The 27406-nt window shown below is 33.2% G+C and overlaps 1 protein-coding gene across 1 annotated transcript in view; it reads right to left on the bottom strand.

The window, feature by feature from the left end:
* Positions 1–27406, bottom strand: part of LOC143224983 (rho GTPase-activating protein 44-like) — a 63494-nt gene that overhangs the window by 17521 nt on the left and 18567 nt on the right. Inside the window, exons 2-8 of the mRNA XM_076453567.1 lie at positions 13767–13917; positions 11367–11443; positions 8415–8526; positions 6329–6405; positions 5666–5789; positions 3917–4067; positions 1148–1275 (exon numbers count right to left, since the gene is read on the bottom strand). Coding sequence (XP_076309682.1) covers positions 1148–1275; positions 3917–4067; positions 5666–5789; positions 6329–6405; positions 8415–8526; positions 11367–11443; positions 13767–13917 — 820 coding nt within the window. The remainder of the gene's footprint in view (positions 1–1147; positions 1276–3916; positions 4068–5665; positions 5790–6328; positions 6406–8414; positions 8527–11366; positions 11444–13766; positions 13918–27406) is intronic.

Genomic DNA, 27406 nt, shown 5'->3' with positions numbered 1-27406 from the left:
CTATGCTCTGCCCATCACGGGTATTTAAAACCTGGTTTTCATCGGTGTAAGTCCAAAAACATACTGCTGTGTCACTAGAAGCAATGTAGTTATTGGTAACATATTTGGCATCAATGGTTTCAGATGAACTCCTGACCATCTAAAAATGGAATGCTGCTAGAGAGATAGACATCAGGACAAATATGTCATACTTTCTCCCATAAAAGTATATTTTTATATCCAAATAGTAAAGAGATGCAAGTCATGAGAAATTCCAACTCAAAAAATTACATCTATAGTGTGGTGAATAGCATAAGGAATGGAATTATCAGCATGAAACCATAGAAACAGCATCCCACAGTACAAAGAGCTATCATCACCAACATTTGATGACTGGTAGTCAAGAGCCCTAAACAACCTAGAAAGATACTGTTAAAAGTTGCAGGTATCTCAACTACCTGTGTAAAAGATACATGAATGACTATAACAAGAAACAGAAAACTTGCTACTGATCACAAGGTAACATGGACTTTGTAACACAGTACAGCTTATCATTGGCCTTTTCGATTACTCCAGGAGTGTATGTTTCTTATGTAATTGGAAAAGTAACCTACATCCTATCAGAAGAATACACTGGCACCAGTCATGTAAAATGAAATCCCTGAACCATATGGTCAGAAAAAAATGTCAAATGAATAACCTACATGCAGAAAAGCATTTCTACAAACACATAACCAACCAACGTTCATGTTACACACTTCTCCAACCTTCCTGTGAAGTTACCTGATTGTACATACTCTGATTTATCTAAAATGTAGTTTCTGTTGAATTTTAAAAATGTGTTTAGACTTTGATAAAGTATTTTGCATAATGGAAATTTGGGGGATGTATTTTCTTTATCCCTTAAAAAATACAAATTTTCAAACAATTATAATATTTCTAGAATCTTTTTCTCAGAATTAAACTTCAAGATAGTATTTTTAAGTCACAGATGAGAGAGCTCACTAATAAATAAAGGAAAAACAAATAAATTGTGTATATAACCGTTTCTTAACTTACTACTGTTACTTCATATTTTGACATTACGTGTACCAGTTAAATATATTTCAAACACTAGCTTAACAAAACTCAACTATTTTATTTTCTGCACAAAAAAACATGGGCTTACCTCTTCATTCATTCCATTCTCTAACAAACAACAAATACACAGTTCTATCACTGATGCTATTTCTCTACCTGTGACCCGAAGATGTTCAAATAGCTGCGTCCCATACACAGGTTTATGGTTAAAATCTTCTGCGAGGATATGAAAATACAAATGTGAAATGTAACTGTTTAGTGATACATAACTAAAACTTTAAAAAGATTTTTTAAAATATAATTACTTCACTCCAAACAAAAATTATCATTTCAAACATGCAACTCAAATATTATGCAAAAATAAATAACATTTAAAACAAAGAAATTAGATAAGAATATATATGTAAAAACGGCTTGTTTGGGTTAAGAATTTTTTTTTTTTTGCATATAGGAGCAAACAACATTTCGACCATCTTCGGTTATCATCAGGTCAAAACGTTGTTCGCTCCTCTACGTAAAATAAAAAAAAATTTTCTCAACCCAAACGAGCCGTTTTTACATATATATTCTTCTCTACAAGTGGGTTTTTTCTACATCAAAGTTAGATATCATGTAGTTGTTATAACTGAAAATAAAAGCATTATTTAGTTTCTGTTTCACAATTATCTTTAGTATTAAAATACAAACATAATTTTACACATTGTTAAAAACTTTTGAATATTTAAGTTTTTTCAGAAAATCTGGTTCTTTAAGTGTGACTGTATAACAGAGAATAGAACACACACACACACACACACAGTGTTTGACTTTATCAGTTTTAAAAATTTTATTCTTAAGGTAAGCAAGGTATTCTCAAATTTAATAGTGCTAACATGAAATAATTTTTGTTTGTTTTGATTTTCAGCCATAGCTACACAAGGGCTATCTGCACTAGCAGTCCCTAATTTAGAAGTGTAAGACTAGAGGAAGGCAGCCATTCATCACCACCCACTGCCAATTATTGAGCTACCCTTTTACTGATGAATAGCAAGATTGACTGTCACATTATAAAGCCTCCATGACTGAAAGGGCAAGCATATTTGGTGTTACAGGGATTCAAACCCACAACCTTCAGAGTACGAGTCAAGTGCCCTAACCACCTGGCTGTGCCAAGCCAACCAACATGAAATAAATCTACATCAAATATATTTTATCTGGTCTATTAATTTTGTATTCTACGAGATCTGTTAAAAAAATATGCGGACTGTTTGAATTGCGCGGCTCCAGTTGGTTCCAGGGGAATCCGCTTGGTGTCGCTAGGTTCGCACAGATCAGCTGATTACGACGTCATTTCTCAATTGCAGGTATCTTCATTTGTGTATTAGCTATGTGGTTTTAAGTGAAGTGCGATTTTTTCATTTGGCGGATTTCAGAATGAATGACCTGAAGGAGCAAAGACTTGCTGTGAAATTTTGTGTTAAACTTGGAAAATCTGCGACTGAAACTTTTGCTATGCTTAACACAGCTTACGGTGATGTTGCTATGAAGCGTACACGCATTTTTCATGTGGCATGAACGTTTTAAGGATGGTCGACAGTCCATTGAAGATGATGAGCATCCTGGACGTCCTTCCACGTCAACTGACGACCCACACGTTAACAAAATCAACACCCTGGTGCGGGCAAATCGATGTCTGACTGTCAGGGAGCTTGCTGAAGAGTGTGGGATATCAGTTGGATCTTATTACAAGATTTTGACCGAAAAATTGAAGATGCACGGACGTTGCTGCGAAATTTGTGCCATGCCTGAAGACGGACGAACAAAAAGCCTATCGCGTCCAGGTTTGTCAGGAACTGCTTGATCATTCAGAAGAAGATGAAAACTTCTTGTCAAGGATCATAACAGGTGATGAATCATGGGTTTATGGTTATGACATTGAAACAAGGTCCAATTGTCCCAGTGGATGGGTGAAACTTCCCCCAGACCCAAAAAAGCTCGCTAAGTTCGATCCAAGGTCAAGGTGATGCTGACAGTTTTCTTCGATGCTAAGAGTGTTGTTCACCACGAGTACCTCCCAGAAGGCTCCACAGTGAACCAGACTTACTACATTGAAGTTCTGAAATGTCTGAGGGACGCCATCTGTCGCAAAAGGCTAGAAATGTGGAGGAGTGGCGACTGGTTTTTCCATCAGGACAACGCTCCAGCCCATTCAGCCCTCAGAACTCGTGAGTTTTTGGCCAAACACTCGATCACTGTTCTTCCCCACCCCCCCTACTCACCTGACCTGTAACTTCTAAATAAAGTACATTTTGTTTTATGACATCAGTCTGCGTATTTTTTGAACAGACCTCGTATTTCACACATAAAGATCATTCAAGAGACAGTCAATCCCCTTGTCAAAACTCATTTTCACAAAATAAAACTAATAATTTGTATCCAACTTTTGCTCCAATCTCACCCTTTATCTCAATCAATCAATAAATAAATTAAAAAACAATTCTTACCATCCTTTTCAACAGTCATAACACTTAAAATATGAAATGTGTTGTAAACCAAAAAAGTTGACATTCAAATAATGTATGTTACTTTTGTAAAGCAAATACCATGATATATAACCTACTGAAAATATCCAGAGGTTGCTATATATATTTAACTTTTCTATTTTTAGACAAAATTTACTACACTTCTAATCTAAGAAACAGCAAAACAGAGATAACAGTTATAATAACAAGTTCAGAAATGTTTTACTAAAATTTAGGGTTACAATTATAACAATATATGTACATCACTATAAATTATAAACTTGTGTTAAAACTCAAAAGTTTGTAAATTAACTTTACTTCATTAAAATAAACAGTAGTGTTAATTAAGATCTTACGGATATCACTTTCCAACAACGGAATCCACTCTTCCAGAATATCTAGAGCTTTTCTATGACAATCTGCTTGAGACTTGTACCAGTCCACAAATAGTTGGGCAAATTCAGGTTCTCTTTTAAAAAGTGCATACATATCTGCAGCCAAGGTATCCTGTTAAGTATGTGTAGTACAAAACTTGATTAATAATCTTAAACATGTATAGATTTTATATTCTTAATACAGAAAAGATATATGTATGCATAAATCACCTAAGAAACATAGAAATGCTTTTTGCATTTTTTGAAAATTTTCAATTTTAGTTTCCAAACAGCTATTTATAGAAACATATTGATAAATATTCTGAGGTGAAATTAGTGCAAGAACATTCTGTAATCAAAGCTTTATTTGTCTAACTCTAAAAAGATGTTAATGATTGCTCTTACAAAGTATCACTACCTTGGACAAAAACTGGGATGTTCGAAATATTTTTATGTACAAATATATGCTAGAACAAATATAACCCAATAGTTCTGAAAAGGGTTAAACATTACACCAGATAGTACAAAAAACATTTTTTCTGTCTTTTGTCATTTTTTCACATAACATCTGCAAGGTATAACAACTTGAAAATACAAGTTTAAATGTATAATAATTAATTTTAGACTTTTAACACCCAATCAGTCTGCAAATCAATGACATCAAATTCTGGAAAATGGGTGGACTACAAATGGATGGGGGTGGAGTCAAGGCTTTGAGTATGAAGTTAGAACCAAAGACAGAATTTAAAAATGTTGGCCAGACTGTGTTCCACTTGCACAAATAACTGAAGTGTTCAAGTTCAGAAAGATACTGTACTTAGTCAAAGTACAGTGGTAAGTAAGCTTTGTTAAGCCATTCTTGGCTATCTTTGTTAACAGAATTTTCAAAGACTATGAAGAATGGTTTTATAGACCACAGGAACCAGATGTTGTACTGCTCAACATGTGTGGCCACTGCAGTGTTTTGGGTAAAAAAGTGTTGTGAATTTGGCAATTCTGGTGGGCAATTCAATTTACAAATATTGCAAGAATTTCAAATTTCTATTCAAAACTTGGAGAAAAAAAAAAAGATAATACCAGGAAGTTTTGTTTGGAAATCAACCTACCAAGTATGTTCCCTAACAAGCAGAATAATGTTAAAGTATTCATGTCGGGAAAATTTTTTTGCTTTATGTAATTCCTTGTAATTTGAAATACTAGTATCTTACTTTGGACTTTATATGGACTTGAAGATTAGTTGGGCCCTTTTTGACAAATTTACAGGCACAATTTTTACAAAAAATATACTACAATAACCTCCTTTAATATTGTTTAGTTTAAAAAAAATGTTCTCAATTTTTAATACATTTTTGAAAATGTCACAATGTTTAGAATGTAACAACTGCTAACAGTCATGTTAAAATAAATATATAATGTTTGCATCTTCAGAGATGATGATAACCACTGTGAAGAGTAAATAGTGATTTATTCTGTCATTAATAACTTTTATTCTCGTCTCTCATGCGTGTTTATCACTAGTTTGTATGATAATAACAAATCCAGGACACAAAGGCATACAAGATTTAAATAAGTATTGTCTACAAATATTGTGTTTAATTTAAAACACAATTATTCACTCTCTTTGACATCTATTACCTTTGGCATTTCTGGATTATGAACACTGAAGCTCAGTATATCACATATATTCAACTATTTAATTTTTAATAATTTTCTTTAATATAATAAAACAACCTTGCACTGTTCAACTTTCATTGAAGCATCTTCTAGTTCTTCTTTCAATACATCTACTTTAGCTGCTGCATTATTTAAACTTCCTCCCGTTTGTTGGTTACTGTGTCGAACAGCAGTCTGGTACCTAGCAATGATGCAATGAAACAAATCAATGTGAAGACTTCCAATTTTCATAGGTACCAGAAAATTAAAGGTGTAAATAACTTCCAGTTATTTAAAATTAGTAAAACTTTGTTAAATGCCTCAGTATTTTAAATGGTCTCATAGAGCTGAACTGGACTTTTTTTTTTTTATTGAAATGGGTCAGAATACAACTCCTGCTTCAAAAAACCCCATCAAACTCATACTTTTCACTGGAACACGAAGTACTGTGTAGACATACATACAATAAACATTCCACATACTTGGATCTAAAAAAACAAAACTATATACACAAATACTCATCATCAGTAGACTTGGTTCTGATGACTTTTATATGATACAGTGGATTCTATAAATCCTGTAGAAAGCAATTTGTTTGGTTCCCAAAAATGACACACGACACTTTTAATGATCTTTATAGAATTTAAAAGATGTCAGAAAAATACATGATAAGTTTACCCAGCCATATCATTTTAAAACTTTCAATTGACAATCAATATAAGTATAGAACATCAAACTTACCTAGAACGTGCAGAGTCCATGTCTAATGTTAGTTTGTTCAGAAGTTTTCTTGACTTGGTGATATTGGGGATATCATTCTGAAATAAAGAAATAAAGGTTTATTCAGGAGAGGTATGTCCCCATTCATGAAATATAAGCAGATATGGAAGATAGCACAAAGTGCCAAAAAAGAACAGCAAAGTATCTCCTAGGGCCAATAACAAGATATGCAACTATTACAGGGTTATCAGTAATGTAAAGAACATTAGGATATTAAGTAGCTTTTATAAAGCTGACTTTCTTTATTTTTAAAATTACATTTAGATATCATACTTCAAATTATATTTTTACCTTAACAGAAAAAAAAACCACAATGAAATAAAATTTTGTCACAAGATGGGTTAAAAATAGTAAAATAAAATAGATAATTTTTACCTGAACAGGGAAATCTAATTTCAATATAAACAAGTCACATAATAATAGAAACTTTTAGTCATTTCAAGTTATATGATGCCTTTCAAGTTTAATTACAAAATAAAAAATACTCTTCAGTTAACCAATTCACTATGCTATTTAAAAATAAGTTTATATTAAATACTGAAGAATTAAGCAAACCTATGACTATGTTTAAGGAGGTAGTGCTGTTATTGGAGGGAAAACACTGATAAATGGATAAAAAAAATCAGATTAATTTTCTCTGTTGTTAAACACAAAAAGGCAAATCCTAAATATAAGCAGGAAATGGAAAATCTACTGCTTCAAGCATATAATTAAATGGAGAGATTCTGATGAGCAAAATCAAAGTAAGAAGAAGAAAAGACAAGCAGAGACTTACTTAACTCAATGGCCAAAGAAAATGGAGATAAGATACCAAAGGAGCAAAGCTGATGCAGAAACAGAGAATAAGAGAAAACTACACTTGTCAACCCTTACACTTTTGGAGGACACCATGACTGAATGAGCACAAAGCTGCACAATGGGGTATTTGCACTGTACAAACAGTAAGGATCAAATCCCAAATTTTGAGCATCACATACTCTCAAATTTCCCAAAGAGCCACTGGAAGAGGTAACAAAATGACATTTCAATTACATTAACTTATGAGTAAATATAATCATAGGCCTAGAACTAACTTGAAAGGTCAATTGTGAAGAAGTTGTTTTGATTGTTTTTACTTTTAAGTTTGTGGAATGAAAATTTCATATTTTCATGATGTCCTCCAATAGTTTTCTGGTGAGAGTTTGATGGTCACATATAGCTACCATACTCACAACTGGCAATGTACAATGAATAAGGTATTGTTTGACTCATGCTGGGGGTTAAAATAAACTGGTCCCACCCCTCAACTGCCTTACTGATTGGTTTGCTGCTGTTTTTACACAAGTTTTTCACCTACAATTAGATGAATAATTGGAGAAATAGGTTATTATAAACATTACTACAACTACTAATCTTCTCCAAATTTGTAATTTAAATAGGTTGTTTTTTTTTTTTTTTACACCTAGTATAATATTTGTTTATTTCCATTAAGACATGTTTCAATCTGTCTTTACATACCAGTCTATTTTCCCAATGCTGTTCCCAATAACAACAGTTATTCTTTTTCAAAATTGTGCCATCAATAATTTTGACAGCTGTTAGAATTTTAATCTGTTTAGTTTTTTCCTTGTTGAGACATGATTTGTTACAATCTATAAATCCCAACACTATATGGAAGCTACAACTGCTAAAACTATTTTTTTTACAGGTTCTGTACCTGGTATAACATGCATTTACATCTTATTAACACATCCACTCATCTTTATATCTAGTATTATTTGAGAGCTATTATTACAATGTATCATTTCCAAAATTGTACCTCTTGTATTTCTTACATATAGACAAATTTTGGCTGGTTTAATTTGTACCTCGTCAGCATGTCATTTTTTATATTTATTTGTAAGGGATCCGTTTCATTTGTCCTCATTGTAAATGATGCTTGGTACTAAAGTGAGGTCATTTTGTTTTAACTTCAAGAAGTTCAAGAAATCATATCACAATATATTTTTAAGAAACATTTCACAGCTTAAAATACTAATGTTTAAATTTCAATCATATATTCTACTACCTCTAAAAACTCTCCAATGGGTGTTAAAAGTTGTTCTTCTACAGTCATTTCGTACTGCATTATTTCTTTTCCCAACTTTTCTTGCACAGAAGCACATTTTCCAAAGATTGTACTGCAATACAATGAACTTGCTTGTAAAATATCAGATGAATAAGTATTTTAGATGTTAAAGACAAGAAAATCCACATATTGTTTCAGTTTATTTGCTGCAAGCTTACATGGCTAGTGTCTTAATCAGGCACAATTTCATTATCACAGGCCTATCAATCTAGAGCTAACTTGAAAGGCCATTTGTGAAGTAGTTATGACAACCAAATTTTCTAAAATTAGTATTATATAAACATAACATATATTATTATAACAAAAATTAAGGGTTAGTTTAAATTCTAATTTTTCATTCAACTAGATTGCATCATTTGTCATATTTCACATTGGCTCTAGACTGACAATAGTCTACTTGCCACTAGATTAAACTTCTTGCAAACAAACTATCAACAGCATATGGAAAAACGTTTGTGTATTTTATCCGATTTATAATCCTATGTTCATTCCACAATTCAAAATGTATACGTTCTAATATTCGTTGATACTTAAGTAAAACAAATATTAACATGCCATGAGGATATGACCATTAACTTTGGCATAAAATTGTGAGACTTATCTGTTATAAAATAATCAACAAACAGGTGTTTAAGGAAAGAAGAGTATGATGAATACAATAGACAAATCTACAATTACTATAATGACATAAGTACTGAAAATACAAAACAAAATTCAGCTTAAGTTAAATTTCAAATTTTGTCTTTTTTTTTTTTTTACTTGGGCACGGCAATATGACACTATTTTAAACACAAGTCTTTGTAGAATTTCCTTAAAGTGAAAATGGAATTTTAACAAATGTTTAATAAACATGTGATTCTAGTTGTTTTTGTGATGTAGTCATAGCATTTTTCATTCCCGAATCAAATTACTGAATCTAAGTTCTAACTAAACCATGGCAGATAAACTGACAAATGACTCAGTTACAACTTAAAAGGTTTAATGAGCTTGAACAGTTACAAAAACCAAAATGTATTCTTTGCTGACCATGATAATTAGAATGTAAAATTAACTCAATCACTGCAAAACCTAACTTTTTAAAATGTAACTGGAAAGTAATTACACTATGTAACAATTTTTACTTTTTCTTGTTCCTGGGCAGAAGTGTTATTTCCCAATTACTTATGCCTAAAGTAAATGGAAAAGACTTATTTTTCTCTTCAAACTTTGCTTTTGTGACCTTGGTAATGCAATTTTCAAATTTACCCATTTTCTAGAATATTCTGGGTAGATTCAGTGCTGAGTAGCTGAAAGAGAATTTTCTCGAACTTATAAGAATTTTCAAGTACCTTTCAGAATTTTCAAGAACTTTCCATAGTAATATATATACAGGGAGTCACCACTTCAGTTTAGTTCTAGCTGCCTCAGTGAACACATAGACCTATCTGATTTTATCAAAGATGACATAAGCTGCAAGCATTCTCCAGATGTATTCTGCAATGTATGTGGCCAATTTATCAAGATAAGAGCAAAAGGTACTCTGTGACAGCATCTGCTAAAATGTGTGAACCCTACAAGGCATATTTAGGCATGCCTGTCAGGGATCAAGACAAACCCTGGGCACCTCATTTTACCTGGGAGCACTACAAAAAAAACTCTACAAGGTAAAATGGACAATTTTTGCTTGCTTGAATAGTAAGATTTTATATTATACAAATTTTAGACTTTTTAAAATTTAAATATCTTTTGGTGCACCTCAAAGAGGAATACAACAGGTCAAGACCTTTCTCGAAGCCTTGAAGTATGACGAGTATGGCTGGGAGGTTATCAAAGACTTCAAAATGGTGGCATTCTTGATGGGTCTCCAAGGAGGCTTTACCAAGTTTCCTTATTATCTTTGCCTTTGGGACAGCAGAAACACTGCAGTGCACTACAACAGGAAGCACTGGCCACAAAAGACCAAGCTCTCTGTGGAGAGGTACAATGTCAAGTGTGAGAACATGTTGTTCCCACCATTGCACATAATAATGGGTCACATGAAACAATTTGTCACAACACTTGATAAGGAATCTGCAGCCTTCAAGTAACTTCAAGACTTCTTCCCTAAGCTATCTGAGTCAAAGATCAAAGCTGGTGTCTTTGTTGGACCACAAATAAAGAGGATCCTGGAGTGCACAGAATTTCCCAAGAAGCTAAGTAAGAAGGAAAGAAAAGAGTGGTTTGGGGCTTCTTGGGCAATCACAAGGCCGAAAATTATGTGAAACTGGTTGAAGCTCTGGTGAAGAACAACGGTAAAATGGGTTGCAGGATGTCCCTGAAAGTCCATATCCTTGATGCTCATCTTGATAAATTCAAGAAAATGAAAGCATATTCAGAGGAGCAAAGCAAGCACTTCCACTAAGATATACTGGACTTTGAATGCCACTACCAAGGAGCGTATAATGAAAACATGATGGGAGACTATATTTGGGGGCTGATACGTGAAAGTGATTTACATTATAGTCACATATCTCGAGAAACTACTAACTTCTAAACGTGTTTTTTATTTTTTCTATGACTTAAGTATAAATACATGTAAATCTTGATTCATATGTTATTTTATTCAGACCTCATGTATATGAAAATTTGCAAATGTGCCTGTTTTTACATAGAAAATAAGTTAATTTCTAAATTTCATTATCCAGGTCATAAAAGCAAAGTTTGAAGGGAATAATGGCCATTTTCTGTACAACATAAGCAATTAACAAATAACACATACTATCTAGGAAAAAAATTTGTGTTACATAGTGTTATGTATTAAAAAAATGTTCAGCTTCATATTACACACATTAAGATACCACACTAAAAACACTATCATGAGGATATGTGATTATCAGGAGACTAGCATGCAACAAAGACAACTGCAATACTAACCCTAAAATAGAACTTTCACCAAGGACTCCACTGCTTTCTGCCATACACTGAGATAAGACAATTTCTCTGAGCTTTTTCTGCAAAATGGAAGATACTTGTAAACAATTTAAAAATACTGCAAAAAGACTTACCTCCAAGTGAAACAACAAATCAAATTCAATTTTGGTTGTCAAACACGTCACACTGTATTCATTCTTGTGTTTATTCTTAATAGCTTTTATCCTTCATATTTTATGTTTAAACAAAACCAATAATATTCATCTGTATAATGACAACATTTTTAACAAGCATAAAAAATTATGGATATCCTTCACCTCTACTTCAGTGGAATTCTGGCTGTTGGTTTTTTATGTAAAAATAGAAAATGCAATTTTATATATATAAAAAAAAGAAGTCACACCACTTAAATTCTAGATACACTGCTGGTCAAAATCTTAAGGCCAATGAACATAAGGAAAAAACATGCATTTTGCTTTGTTAGACTCCAACCATTTATTCGAGTTGAGCTTCAAAAGATGAAAATAAGAGACGGGAAAATAAAAATAAACTTTTTAGCATTTTATAGAAATAATCTGAACACTATGAAATTAGCCTAAATACTAGCTGGTCAAAGGTTTAAAATCATACCAAAAAGAAGTCCTAAACAGGGTTTTCTAGAAAATGCCCAACAAGAGGTCTCAGCAGTGAGTTGCACGGCCATCATTGCAAATAACTGAAAACATTTGCTTTGGCATGGTTGATATAAGCATTTGCAGAAAGCTGGCTAGAATGTTATTCCAAGTGGTGAAGATAGCTTCACAAAGATCATGCACTGTTTGGAATTGACGTCCATTTCTATAGACTTCACTTGCCATCCAGCCCCGAACAGCTTCAACGGGATTCACTTTGGGCGAACACGCTGGATGGTCTAAAAAATCATGTTATTCGCCACGAAAAATTCCTTTGTCCTGCAGGCATTGTGAATTGCAGCGTTGTCCTTCTGAAAGATTGTCATTTTCACACAAGCAAGGGCCTTCAGTCAATAAGGATGCTCTTTCCAACATGCCAATGTAGCCAGCTGCTGTTCAATGCCCTTATATAACTTGAAGCTGCATTGTTCCATGGAAGAAAAAAGCACGCCACATCATGATGGAACCTCCTCCACTGTGTCATGTAGAAAATGTCTCCGGTGAGATATCCTTATCATGCCAGTAATGTTGGAAGCCATCTGGACCATCTGGTTTTCATTTTTTCTCATTAGAGAACAAAACCTTCTTCCACTTTTCTATGTCCCATGTTTGGTATTTCTCAGCAAAGTTTAACCAAGCTATTTCGTGATGTGAAAGGAAGCATGGCCTTTGAAGATGTTTACAGTTTTTCAAGCCTTTCTCTCATAGATGCCGTCTTACTGTTCTTGAGCTGCATTCTGCATCCATAAGGGCATTATTCTGGTTTGACGATCAGCTGGTGTCTTGCTGCACAACCCGTCGAATCCTCCTGCTCAACACAGGCAAAATTTTCTTGGGCTGACCATTTGAAATTTTCATTCCGTATCCCTCAAGGTCTTTTAAGAAATTTGCAACAGCAGTTGCAATACTATGCCCAATCTCACCAGTGATGGCACATTAAAAAGACCTTGCTTTTGCAGCTCGACAATTCTGCCACATTCAAACTCTGTCAACTTTTTAGCCTTTGCCATGTTTTTACCCAATGTAACACAGGAGATGTTAGTGGGAGATGTTGACAACGCTAATGCTTGAACACAAATGACTAAATTTCGTTACATGTTTACTGATTAACAATATTTCTGTAAGGTCTTACACTTTTGACCAGCTAGTATTTATGCTAATTTCATAACGTTCACATTTTCCCTATTAAATGCTAAAAAAGTTTATTTTTATTTTCCCTTTTCTTATTGCCATCTTTCAAAGCTCTACTCAAATAAGTGGTTGAGTCTAACAATGCAAAATGCATATTTTTTCTTTATGTTCATTGACCTTAAGATTTTGGCCACCGATGTATACTACTTGAAAAGAAACTGATCTTCTTTTTATACAAAAAATTTCATATTCAAATACAATTACTGTACAATGCTGATCACATGAGGACCTACAACACCTCATGACTCTCATTGAAGATGAACATGTTTATTGTTAGTTCTCATATGGTAACTGTTTTAACAATAAACTTTCATACAATTATGTCAAACTCATCCAATACCATAACACTATTCTCATATTCACATACGGTTTAATAAATGTATCAGATTTCACAATTAAAACTCATACACATTATAAAACTTATAAATATGTACAACGTGAAGACGGAATGAAACCCAGTTATAATAATCCTTTTTAAAACTGCAGTTTTAAAAGTACCAACCACTTAACAGTCCTTTCAGAGACATAATTCCAGACTTACCAGCCTCTTTTCTGGGCCTGAAACATCTGTTCCTCCACTCTGTAGACATCCTGCTACTTTCTTTGCAGTATTTTGACAGGACTGCTTGACCAGTTCAACACGTTTCTCAGCACTGACCAGGTCCTCTGTCAAGACTTCAGTCTTTTCTGCTCTATATTATTAAAAACATCTTTAAGACCTCCATATAAATCTCACTAAATCACTCAAATTTAAATCAGCTTTGTAGATGCAAGCAATGCTATTATGTAAAAAAAAGAAATGTTACAAATCTTAAAGTAAACAAAAGCACAAAGTCTCATAGGCTGGAAGTGCAATGTTTCTCCAGTTTGAGCATCACACAATCATGGCTGGCTGAAAGCACAGCATTTCTCTAGATTAGAGATTAAACACCTTTGGCTGGCTGGAAGCATAGCGTTTCTCTAGATTAGAGATTACACACCTTTGGCTGGCTGGAAGTGTAGTGTTTCTCTAGATTAGAGATTACACACCTTTGGCTGGCTGGAAGTGTCGTGTTTCTCCACTTAAGACACTTCAGACTCAGGGCTTAATTCCACAATGTTTTTAAAAGAAATTTGCACAAGATATTTAGCTGTTAAAACTCAGCCATCAAGGTGAGTCCTACTACAGTTATTTATAGCAGTCCATAACCATAAAAACAATGCCATTCATTTATTGCTCCTACTGGAAAGTCATATGAAATTCACTCACAATTTGAAGATTTATATTAAAGTGAAATTATTTAATGTGAAGTTGTTGTTCAATTTTACATGCCCAGTTTCAGAGTTATACACAATGAATACTTTAAATAGTTTTTACGGAAGACAAACTTTGGTATTATGACAGAAATTGTCTAATAAGACCTTTATTAATTTAAGGAAAGAATTATTAAGTGCACATAACGATAAAATCATGTATAAGAAATGAAACTCAGTAATGTCCTCAGTCCTCAAAATATAACTGTCAAGAGTTAGAGCTATGGTTACAACATCGACATGCATAAAACATATGAAGATATTTTTTCCTTCAGTACATGTCACTAAGTATGTACATATGAAACATGGTTACTTTTTCTGTTTGGTATTAAATAAAAATTAAAACATCAACTTTTATTGTTTTCATTTTTCAGTGAAATCAGACAATAAACATTTATAAAATTTTTCACAGTATTTTCAGTTCAAGTCTTAGAACATTCATTTATAAGATACGAGAAAAAGGCCTTCATTACAACTCACAAAATCATCCATAAATAATGAGTACTCTGTGTTTGTTTCATGTGCAAGTTGTAACTATTAAATTTTCATTAAATGTCACTCAATCCCAGTGTTATTAACACATGAATATCTTTATGTAAAATGGCTATTATGGGTAGAGAAAGCACATATACATTTTCTCTACAAGTGGATTTTGTCGTCATCATAGACATGAATATCTTTATGAACATTGATGAATTCTACATGTGACAAGAGTTTGATGATAATTTACAATACCTGTATTATAAACTGAAGAAATATAGCTGTATTAGTCTTAAATTCATATGCAAGTCAAACCAATTTCAATTTATAAATTCACTAGTACACTCATTCAGGTACAGAAGGTAATTCGAATTGATCAAAATGAAACATAGGCATTGAGCACTCAGTTACAATAAATTATTCATCCCAAAAAATAAGCCTAATGTAAGTCTACATTTTTTTACTGTTTCAATTTATTTCACCCTATTTCCAACTTCAACCACAATGTTTTTGCTTTCAATTCACTATTAAAATATTTAATACATAATTATATATGTACTCAAAGGATGATAAACAAAAACAATCTTTTAACTTACATGCTCATGATGAAATGATTTAAAAATAACAAATTTCAACTGAGTTCTGAAATTACTTATGAGAAATATCATACTCAATTTTTTAATACCAATGTATTGACAACTTTATTAATACATTCAATGTATATGAAAAATTATTTAAAAATAAAAGGTACGTATATTTCTTCATCCTTCACTGCTACTGCATTTCTAAAAGATATCAGAATACAGAACTACAGAAAGTTTTAAAGTGTCAAATCCATGACATTTAATCTGTTACTATGACAATGTTGTGTAAACTTATAAAGCTGTAATTAACCATACAGGTAAAGTACTTCTGAATGAATCTGATATCTATAACAGCTGTTTGAGGTGGCCTATAATCAATCATGTTGCCTGGAGGAATAGAAATATGGCTTATTAAACCAAGATAAACTAAAAAATTATGTGGTGTTTTTTCTCAACTTTCAACTAAACACTTGATATAATTTATGTGGATTACAACTTAAATGTAGAAAATATATTGAGTGCTAGTAGAAAAAACAACAATCAATCCACATAAACTAGTCCAAAGTTAGTGATACTTATTAAAAATTAATAACTGTTAATACGGAGTAATATTTTTGAATTATAAAACCATCAGCAAGCCATCCAGGAATACCATATGTTCGTAAGACAAAAGAAAGATATTCAGTTACAGTCAGAGAATTATGGGTTACATTTCAACCTGTACAAACATTAAATTTGAAGTCTGAATTTTAACACCCTGCAATATTATTTGGAACATGACAATAACTAATATGAACAATTGCACTGGAAAGACCTGCTGTGACATCATGTAAATATGTTGATGACAATTGTCACAAGCATTTCATAAATGCCAGTGGGAGTAATAAAGATCTGTAAAAAGGCAGCAACAATCTCAGTGAGTGGATTAGATACACAAAAATGTTCATTTAAACAGATAAAGCTTGTTGGATATTATCTACTTCACACTGCTAGGCTTCCGCTAGCCATTAGCCACATTGACATTGGCAAAAAGAAACAGCCTGTTGTTAAAAAATCTAGTGTTGGTTTTGCCACAGTGGCAAAAGATAATAATTTTTCAGTCTTGAATGGTTTTCCTTTATTTATTCTGCTCAAGTTTCGGCCTTAACAGCTTTCGTGGTTTTTATCACCATCCGTGCCATTAATGATGACAAATGACTACAGGCGTCCCCAGCGAGTTGAAGAAACAAGAAACATCTTTAAAAACTACCACTGACTGTAATCTATATTTTCTTTATATATGTATTTTTATGATTTCAAGGATATGACAACTAACAAATTAAATTTTTAAAAAAATTATTACTCAGCTATGCTAATGACTTCTTTTGTTTTCATTTCTTATGCTACATGTTTGATTCTGCCCGTGGTAAACAAACAGTAATCAGAGAAAACCTGACTTTCGTCAAACCAACATATGGTCTGTATCAAAGTGGAAATCTCACGTTTCGTTTGACATGTGTTTGAATTGAGATCATGACAACTCCTAGATCAGATAAAAAGACATCTAAACAGTCAGACATAAAGTTGTTTTCAAAAGAAAGTCGAAGCAACAACATCAACTGATGGTGGGAAATCCACTTCAAAAAAAAAAAGACAGCTCTGAAGAAACTGAAGCTTGCAGCAGTGATCAGACTGTCGGTGTGAAAAAAATATATATACCCACGATTTTCACAGAGTTGTTAAAGAAACTTGGTTTTCACAATTTCCTTGGCTGGAACACGTTTCCCAACAAAATACATTTCATTGCAAATTATGCAGGGACAACAAGAAGACAAATATTTATGCTACCACTGGGAAAACTGCTACTAAGCCTAAAAAAGATGACTTGATGAAGCATGCATGGTCAGAAGATCATTGCAGTGCAGTAGCATCACAAGTTTTAAAGAAGGATATGTCAACTGCTGCTGTGAATATGTATGTGGGGTGTAAAGGTGGCATTCAGGCACAGATGGCCACATTACTTGTACAAGCAAAGGAAGCCATCCCAACTGTGAAGTTTCATTCCCTCCTTTCACTACAAGTATTCAATGTAAGAATATTCTTCATTCTAGTATTAATAAAATACTTTGTTTTCTAGAGTATTTTCTTAAAACAAAAGGCAATTTGACAATTTTCTAAAAGTGAAACATTTTGAAAATATCTATCAAAAATTAAGTTGCTAGACAACTATTCCAAATGTCTTACTTTATTTTTGGTCTTAATTCAAAATGCAAGTTCTTATATATTTTTTAACAGGGAGTGACCTCTCTAAAGAAACTACAGACTCAGTCACAAAGTGGAACAGAAAGTGGCAGCTGAAAAGGCAGCAAACCAGGTGCCATACCTTGTGAAGTACATTTCAGTTTTGAACCAGTTTGCAAAAAGCCTGAAATATTCTCCCAAGTTGTCAGGTTCTGGAAGAGGGCAAAGCATTGTATGGAGAGAAAAGCAACAAAATCAAGTAAGTGTTCTTCACACGATGGCTCTCTTTTAATGATTCCATCCAAGCACTTGTCAACTGTATTGCATCTGTGACAAGCTGCCTGCAGATCGTAGCAATGGAATGTGATACTCCAGGCCAAGCCTTGCTACACGGTCTAGTCCAGCAAATGTCATATTACAGCTCTGTCACAATGACATTTTTTGGCTGATGCTGTTGGCATTCTTGGACTTTTGTCAAGATCTCTACAGAGAGCTGATTTATATTATGATCAAGCTAAAGCAATTATTGATGGGTGAATTCTGCCAATTCAGTCATTGGTACACATCCCTGGTCCTTACACACAGACTACACTGAAGGAACTCCCACAAGCTCCTGATGCCACTGGTTACACTTCTTACAGAGGCCATGACATCAAAGATATTGATAAACAATGTGAAAAGTACAGATCAGCTGTTGAGTCATTTGTTGAAGAGGTGATCACAAGACTACAAGTAGCATTCCCAGACACTAACATTGTGTCATTTTTTCAGTATTTAGCCCATGTCACAGCAGAGCAATGTCTGATGAGGATGATCTGAAGGAACTTATCCAGCACTTCTCTCCTTTCATCAATGAGGATGAGGCACTGACTGAATGGCTGCTACTGAGGAACATAATGGAACAGGATGCTCACAAAAACAGAAACATGAAGACAGACCAGTCAAACTTTTCCAAATCTGTCTCAGCTTGCAGCAATTGGATAAATAATTCCAGTTACGTCTGTTGACTGTGAGTGGGAAATTAGCAGGTACAACAGCATCAAAACAGATGACAGGAGCAGTCTGTCTGTGGCCAAGATAAAAATGTTACTGAACTTATCCATGGAATCCAAACCTTTAGATCATTTTAACTTTGACTCTGCATTCAGATATTGGATCACTCACAAAGACAGACGTGGGTACCATTCCCTGTTGAAGAAATGTGCTTCGGAACCTCAGGTGTCAACTTATTCATCTTCTGTTGAGAATGATTTGGCTAAAGAGCTGCCATTGGATTTATCTACTTACTAGTCATGCTACGGTATTCTAGTTTTAGGTCATTTTTTTTGTTTATGTTATTTTGAGAAATGAATCTCTTTATTTTCCTCTTTATCATGTTTATTTTGTTTGTTTTGGTTTTTTTTGGCAGGGAAGATTGCTAGGGAATAAAAAAATAGTACAAAACTTAATATCTTGTAGATTTTCACATAATTACAACTATTTTTTACTGGATGGAATTGATGCATATTAAAAGTCATGCACCACACAGTTTTTGGCGACCTAAATTTGTGGCTAAACAACTATCACTGTGGCTAAAAGAAAATTACTTTGTTTAGCCACAGTGGCTAAGAGACTTATTTTTCTAGTGGACACCCAGCACTGACATACACAAATAAATGAATGTAAGACTAATACTTTTCAGGGTGTTGTAATGAAACACAGAATGACAATGTTTACACACAAACTGATTATATGATAAGAAATTAATGAATGGTTTTATCTTTGTCAAATGTAGTGAAGTCCAGAAAGTACAACAAAAGAATCCCATCAATCTATGAGATTAACAATCAAACCACAAACTGATACAAGATAAATGTATAGACAAATGGCAAATTCAACTGTAGCAAAATTTACAGAGGGTGCAGAATGTAGCATCAGAAGCAGCCAAATCAACATGTTGCACTTCTGGTTTGGTTTCAGCAGTACTACTAGATAACACAGAATTCTAGCAAGTCAAGAGATGCTACTCAAAGCAAACTACAACCATATCTTACCCATTATATCAGTACTTCAGAGAAAGGGCAGATGAAGTTAAGCAGAGACTGAAACCAGTCAAGTGGGTCAATGAGGCCAAAAACGATGTAGAGGAAATACATCCATTACAAAACATCAGTACCACTGAAAGGTTCAGACAACTAACATTAAACACAATCACAGTTAGAACCAGGATGTAGGGACAAAATGTCAGAACTGGTTAACAAATAAATTTATGGAATGGATATACAAGAATATAATACCAAGATACATCAATAGATGGCTCAATTAAAATAGAACAACTACATGTGCAAGCTGGCTGAAAGATCGAAATTAGTGTCTGAATATTCATTGGTCAGACCTTGGCAATCCAATAAATTCAGAGTGATGCGAGATACATGAGGACACTTTTTTGGATGTTCAGTAACAGCAAACATCATGCTCCTGAAAGACTCCTTAAACTTCTTCACAAGATTTGAGATGGGTTTTATCCACATAACCTTTGAAAGACTTGAAGGCTCACGTTTGTAAAAATCTATATTCTGGGCCACAGATACATCATTTAATGACAAATTAAACTGCCTTTCTGATGAGACATGAACCTTGGGAAACCAAACCTGGCAAGATTTCTAAATGTTATCAGAGAGTCAAAATGGAAACCAAGGAAACAGGAAATGATGAAACAAGGCTCAGACTGGTCAATCAAAGGAAATAAGGTAGAAATATGGGACTAAAGCAACATGAGAGTGTGTCGGAAAAACTGGTGTTACTTATATAAACATTATGGAAATTATTAAGCATGTAATAGTACTGAAAAATAATAGGATTAAAATTATTTTAATTTTTTTAAAAATAGGTATGTGATGTTAAAAATAAACTATTAGGCAGTAGCTCTGCATATGTTGGGATGGCTTGGATTATTCACCAAAATGGTATGTAAAATACATTCTCCACATGTCATCAAAACTTTACAATCTATACAGTGTTTACTTTAATATCTATTTCATGACTGAGTCACAAGTGCTGTGAATGAAAATAAATATCATAGCAAAAAGTTTAAATTTCTTCTTGTTTTCTATATAACTTGTAAACAAAAACAATGGTGTATCCACTTTTGTAAATATTAACTAGTAGTAATTGAAAAAAAATTATAATTCTAGTGTAAACAATGTTATAATTACCCCTTGAAGTTAGCTTTCTTATAAAAATTGGTGTTCATTGAAAAAGCTTAAATACAAGGTGAAACAGGAATGTCCAACAAATCATATATAAACACTAAATATTACAGCAGGAACATCATTTTATTTAGAATGTGGTTATAAATAAACTTCCTATGCCTATTCAAACACTTAATTAACATCAATATTTCAAAAACAATGCAAATAAGATAGTAGAGATGGTATTTGCATCATCCATATATGATAGCAGAAATAAGAATTAACATATAGCAATATACATAATTATTCCATCACAATCAAATTTAATCTATCCAATTTTTGGCTGTTAACATTCAACTACACTGTGTGGCTATGTTTGTACGTGGAAACTCAACTTAAAAACTGTTTGATCTTCTTAATAATTTAAGAATAACTAATAATTTGTTGTACACAGTCAAGTGAGATTCTGAATTTTCATACATGAAACTGTTTTATGTTGTTTAACATTATGAAAACATTTGACTTCTTAATGTTGTTTATCTTCAACAACCTAGTTCTGTCTCAAATGCAACTTTCAACTATTACAAAGTTGTATTAAGCCTAGTTATAGACTAAATAACATGCTCATATAATAGTCCTAAAATTTTGATAAAAATTAGGTAAATTGCACATGATTTTTTTTCCACATTCCACTTAATTTATTCATTTCAGATTCAAAATCAGGGATGTACAAAATATCATTTCATGCCTATCCTCTGTCCCCCACAAGTCATTGTCCAAAGAGGCATTTCAGTAACACCAGAACAAGTCAATTGACCTGGAAGATCTAAGACAACAATTTTTATAAAATATTATTTACATGTACAGTACGATACTAATTTCAAAATTAAGTTACAGTGTAAATGTCCAACGCAACTGATGAAATCTTCTTGACTTACATAAATGATCACTTGGGCAGTAACTTGTGGAAGACAAAATACAGCTCTGAGATATTATTTTATAGGCTTCTTGCTTTGCATACCAAAGGAACAAATTTAGAAAAATAAGAAAAAAGGAAAGTAAAAATATCTGTAGTTTATGTGATGTTTATCACATATTTTAGGCCTACTGATTTCTAATGCTTCACCAGCTTTAGGCATTCTAACAGTTTCTTTTAATTTCATTCATCCAGTCAGACAACAGTGAAGCAATGTGAACTGATAATACTTGTTTGAGACATCACTAGATATCTAGATGCCTCGAATAATTATTTTAATGAATAGGAAATAATGAAGTATAAGAAAATATGTTTATGAAGCAATGATGTTTACAGAATAATGACAACTCCAAGAACATACCAAGAAAGTTGTTACCATATGATAAAAATAATACCTAGTTTAAGATGAACTGATGCTATCAAGGACAACAGGAGTTATTTAAACAGAGATTCAGAGAAAACCACTGAAAAAACATCCACTATTTGTTTAGACTGGAACAGATAGACACTATTAATGTTAAGAGGGGTTATTCAAGCTAAAGATGAAAAACTGTCTGTTGTATGCTGGAGTTGAAGCAAATTGACACTATTGAGGTTAAAAGGGGTTAAGCAAACTTGGACATTGAAACCAAGAAGAACCTTGGATGGTGGACCAATGCTACAGTCTGGGCTATTGTTGCCAAGAGGATGCGTAACTAACAAACTTGGAAATTTGTAAACAAGAGAATTCTTGACCATTTGATGATGTGTCAGTATGAACTATTGGTAAATAACAAGCTTGAAAAGTCACAAATAGGAAGTCAGCTGACACCATGACACTATAATTAGGCCAACAATTCTCCACTCAGCTAGTATAAAAGGTTTAAGAACATATGCCAAAATATACAAGATACAATATATAAAATATTCAAAACTCTAGTAAGCACTCTGAACTGAACTGATCATTCAAGAGAAAGAACAGTAGATGTCTCTTACCATTAGTAAAAATGCCATTTCTTGCCAAAGTTCTTTGCAAGTATTATAATGTCATTCTATATATATAAATATATGTGTGTGTGTGTGAAAGCATTAAGTATTTGATGACTCAAATAAAAAGTGTTATTGGAAGTCTTAGTCTCAAGTCTCTGTTTCAACTATAAACCCTCAAGTTAGTACCCGTGTGCTTCATATGCCCAATGCATCCTCACTTCAAATAAACATTTCATGTAACAGCAGGTAGTATTAGTCAAAACTTGAATTTTAACTTTTTTCAATGTTTCAACAATCATTTTCCCAAATTATATTATTGTTTATATATGATATTGTTGGAGCAGCTACTTAACTAATCATAACTGGTAATGGCATAATTAGACAAACATTTTTTGTCTAATTTCAGCAGTTACAGAAAATGACCTTGTCCATAGCTGTTCCCTAATTTTGAACTGAGAGGGATCAAGCTCTTGACCTACTCTTACCTGATTAAAGAGTGTGATTTGACTAATTTTTATGGTGAGCTTAAAGCCACAAAAGTGCTAACCATGCTTTATGGCACAGGACTAAACCATAAATCCACAGATTTACAGTCAGATTATGCTAATACTAGGCCACACAAATATGGTATACAACGTTATAAGAATAACTATGAATACATATAACATTAGCAATAAGATTACAAATGCACATACATTAACAGCATATGGTTTTTTGATAACCTAGATATATTTACAATTGCCTAAAACTAAAAATTACAAGGATAACTAATTTATATTTTCACTATTTTGTATTTGTAGCACAGCTACCATTAATTCTTATTTTCAATTCTTGACTTGAGGGACAATAGCCAATAAACAGCACTGTACCACCCATGTTAAGAAACAGTCATTCTTATAACATACAGCTTATGCTCAAACAAGGTTTCAATTACAGTTCCTAAGCCTATTTCCATAGCTCTGCACAAAGGAACCAGTGCCCAAACCCAGATTAATGAATACCTGCAATTTTTATCTATGTTAAACTGATCCATAGAAACCTGTTCAGAACAGAATTAAATCAGTAAGTGCTACCTAAAAATGGTAAAAAATATTAACATTTTGGGAAAACTAGAATATATATACATATACATACATGCACGTGCGTGCACACACACACACACACTCTTTCTCCAGTTAAAATGTAAGCTTGCAAAAATGTAACTAAACTAAAAATAACATTACAGGATAATATACAATCATTGAAATCTAAAGAATCCATCCATATGAGAATTAATGATTTTCTTTTCATATCAACACCAGATCTTTATTAAACCAAATTCATTATCAAGTGAAGGATTAAAAAAAAGAAAAATTGTTATTTGAAATTATGAAAATCCATGTGCACCTGTTGGCTTTTCTTTTAAATGTTACAGTTTTTACTTTGTCTTAACAGTGACTCATTTGTGGTAAAATCCACATTTCATGCATCATAACAATACATATTTTAAACTTTCTCTGCTGGACAAATTGTAAGCTGTATTCATAATTCGTAATGCATAGTGAAGGTGAGCCATACAGTTTCAACTCATTTTACTGCCTCGTAATGTAAAAACATGACTTGCTGAAAAACAATATTCTGCTGTATGCAACTTAAGCAGTTTCTCAATATGTACATATTGTTTTAACAACATTGAAAACTGTTTTCTACAAACACCAAGTGAAAACTGAAAATCTTGTGCTATTTAACATAATTTGGTTATTAACAATGACTTGTACTCACAACCAACAGTTTCATGTTAATGTAAAGTCTTACTTAAAACAAAACAATTATTTTAACAAACAAAAACAGGAAATATTAAATTCAACTGTGACTGGATAGTTATATATATTGCTATATGTTAATTACTGCCTGTGTTATTAAGCAGAGTTGATGTCGTCCATACCATATTGTTTACATTGGTTTTTTAAGGATTGATACCTACATCTACTTATTTTTTAAATATTTATCTTTACTATTTTCTTAATGCATATTTCAATAAACACAAGAATGTTGTATTTAGAACTTAGTTACGAATACAAAGAGATCCCAAATGTAATATTTACTGTTTGTCTCCTATTGGCTGTTTCACCCTAAAGCTTTTTAAAGGAACATCAAAGTCCTGTACGAAGGCCAAGTCAAAGGAGGTAAATATAACATTGTTTACTCTCTAATTATGATTCTTTTAAAAATTATGACAAGTTAATAATACTTATGATAGTGGATACTCAGTTTGAAACTATGTCATCTAAATTAACTTGGCTGAAATCACTGTTTTGGTTTTTGAGTTACATTATAAAAAGAACAACAAATTAAAACATTTTGTTATGATGCTTAATAGTTATGGAGATCCAGCAGTTTATGCATCTTCACAAAATTTGACAAGCTTTCAATAAACAAGTCTTTTGTTAACACAAAATTGTAATAAAGTATTTTTGCTAAAATTTGATGATTCAATAGAGTTAGATGGGTGGTTGAGTTTGAAATTTTATGACAATGCAACTAGGCTATCTGCACCAAACATCCAGCAAAAGTAAAGTAAAATTATTAAAATTCATAAAAAGGAATCAAGATAAAACAAAACAAAGTTTAATATTTGAATTAAAAACTTAAATAACATTAAATCCAATTTGTATGTCTAGTGTACAGCAGTAAGAGAAAAACTACAGTAATACAAGTTGTAAAGGACTTTCTGTAGCATAACTGTAATTATCATAACTCACCAGGATGACTGACAGGTTAGTTCAAACATCAGCATTAGTCACCTGAATTTGGCCTTTCCACTCTTGGTTTTGAGTTATTTGACGTTATGGCCATTTTCTAATTTCATACTGAACTAGCTGTACTTCAAAAAGGAATTATATCAAAAAAAGGGTCTAATTTATGAATTAAAAACTTAAATAGTGTTAAAAAGGTCAATGGCCTTTAAAAAACTAAAAAAATTTGTAAGATGGACAGTGTCACCATCATCAATGACAGTCCAATGTTAAGGGTAAACCTTGAGACAAAACACGACTAAAATGGTGTCATAGTTGAGAATCGTAATGACAGCAAGACAGTAAAATGTGGCTTATGGTAATCTATGTCACACAGACAACACTTTGGTGCATCAATCCCAGATAAAAGAAAATGATGAGTTAAATAACAGTGACCAATGCATAGTCTAGTTAGGACAATTTCTTCTTTCCAATTCTTATGGAAGCAAGACAGCCATAGTTCAATAGAGGGTTTTATTTGGAAAAGCTTGTTTTCACGTTGCTCACTCCAAGTCAACTGCCAGCTGGCACGGAGCCAAGCATTGAACACAGGACCATAGTCCACGTATGGAACAGGCAGAGCGGTGATAGTGCCAGAGTAGATAGATTTAGCTGCAGTGTCAATGAGCTCATTCCCACAAATACCAATGTGGCCTGGTATCCAGAAAAACTGGACAGAAGTAGATGTTAAAGAGAAATGGGCCAGTCAGTTTTGAATGTCAGCAAGAACAGGGTGTGAACTAACGTGAAGCGATTCCAGGGCCAGTAGAGAACTAAGTCAGTATATATAGTGCAGTTTGAGTACTGCTTAGCTTCTATGTGATTCAGAGCAAGAGAAATGGTATACAGTTCAGCAGTGAACACAGAAGCTGTAGAGTAAATTCTGCACACAACCACCTGATTTCAAACTATCTGTATAAATAAGAAAGGAAGGATGGTTCAAAAAATGATCAGCAAATTACAGACAGTATTTCCAATCAGAAGTGTCTTTTTTCTCAGATGACTTAAACATAGGTCACATTTGGAGACAACAAGAAGCCATGGTGAGATGGGCTGTCCAGTGGATACAGCAATGTTATCCAAGGACAGACCCAATTCATTCAACTGTGCCTGGATACGAAGGCCAAAAGGAGCAATGGCAGATCGTTTGTTCTGAAAAAGTATGGCCCACCGAGGAAGGAAAACACAACCCCAGGTGGGATGCTTTGGTAAGGAACAAAGTTTCAAAGCATATGGTAAAGACAGTTGCAAACAGCACAGGTGCAAAGAAGATTCATGAGACTTTATGTATAAGCTCTGAACTGGGAAAGTGTGGAAAGCCCTAGTGCAGAGTCAAAGTCTTTGATGAAGAATGGGGTCCAGCATCTTTAAGACACAGCCATAGACCAGTGATCAATAGTCGAGTTTCAATCGAATAAGAGCACGATATATCTTTAGCACAGAACATCGATCCACTCTTGTACATTTGACCTGTAGCTGCTTGATGTGTGGTATAAAGGTCAGCTTATGGTCAAAGATAAGCCCCAAGAACTTTGTCTCAGGGACCACAGGCAGCACAACTTTACAGATACGGAGCTCAGGATCAGGGTGAATACACTGTTGACAGTAAAAATGCATGCAAATGGTTTTAGAGAGAGAGAAGTTAAAGCTGTTTGCTGTGGCCCACTTAAGTAAACGATTGAGGGCAGTCTGTAGCTGCTGCTCAATATACCTCA

The sequence above is a fragment of the Tachypleus tridentatus genome, chromosome 9 (genome assembly GCF_004210375.1).
Source record: "Tachypleus tridentatus isolate NWPU-2018 chromosome 9, ASM421037v1, whole genome shotgun sequence".
Classification (NCBI taxonomy): Eukaryota; Metazoa; Arthropoda; class Merostomata; order Xiphosura; family Limulidae; genus Tachypleus; species Tachypleus tridentatus.
This window is presented reverse-complemented; position numbering and strand designations above follow the sequence as displayed.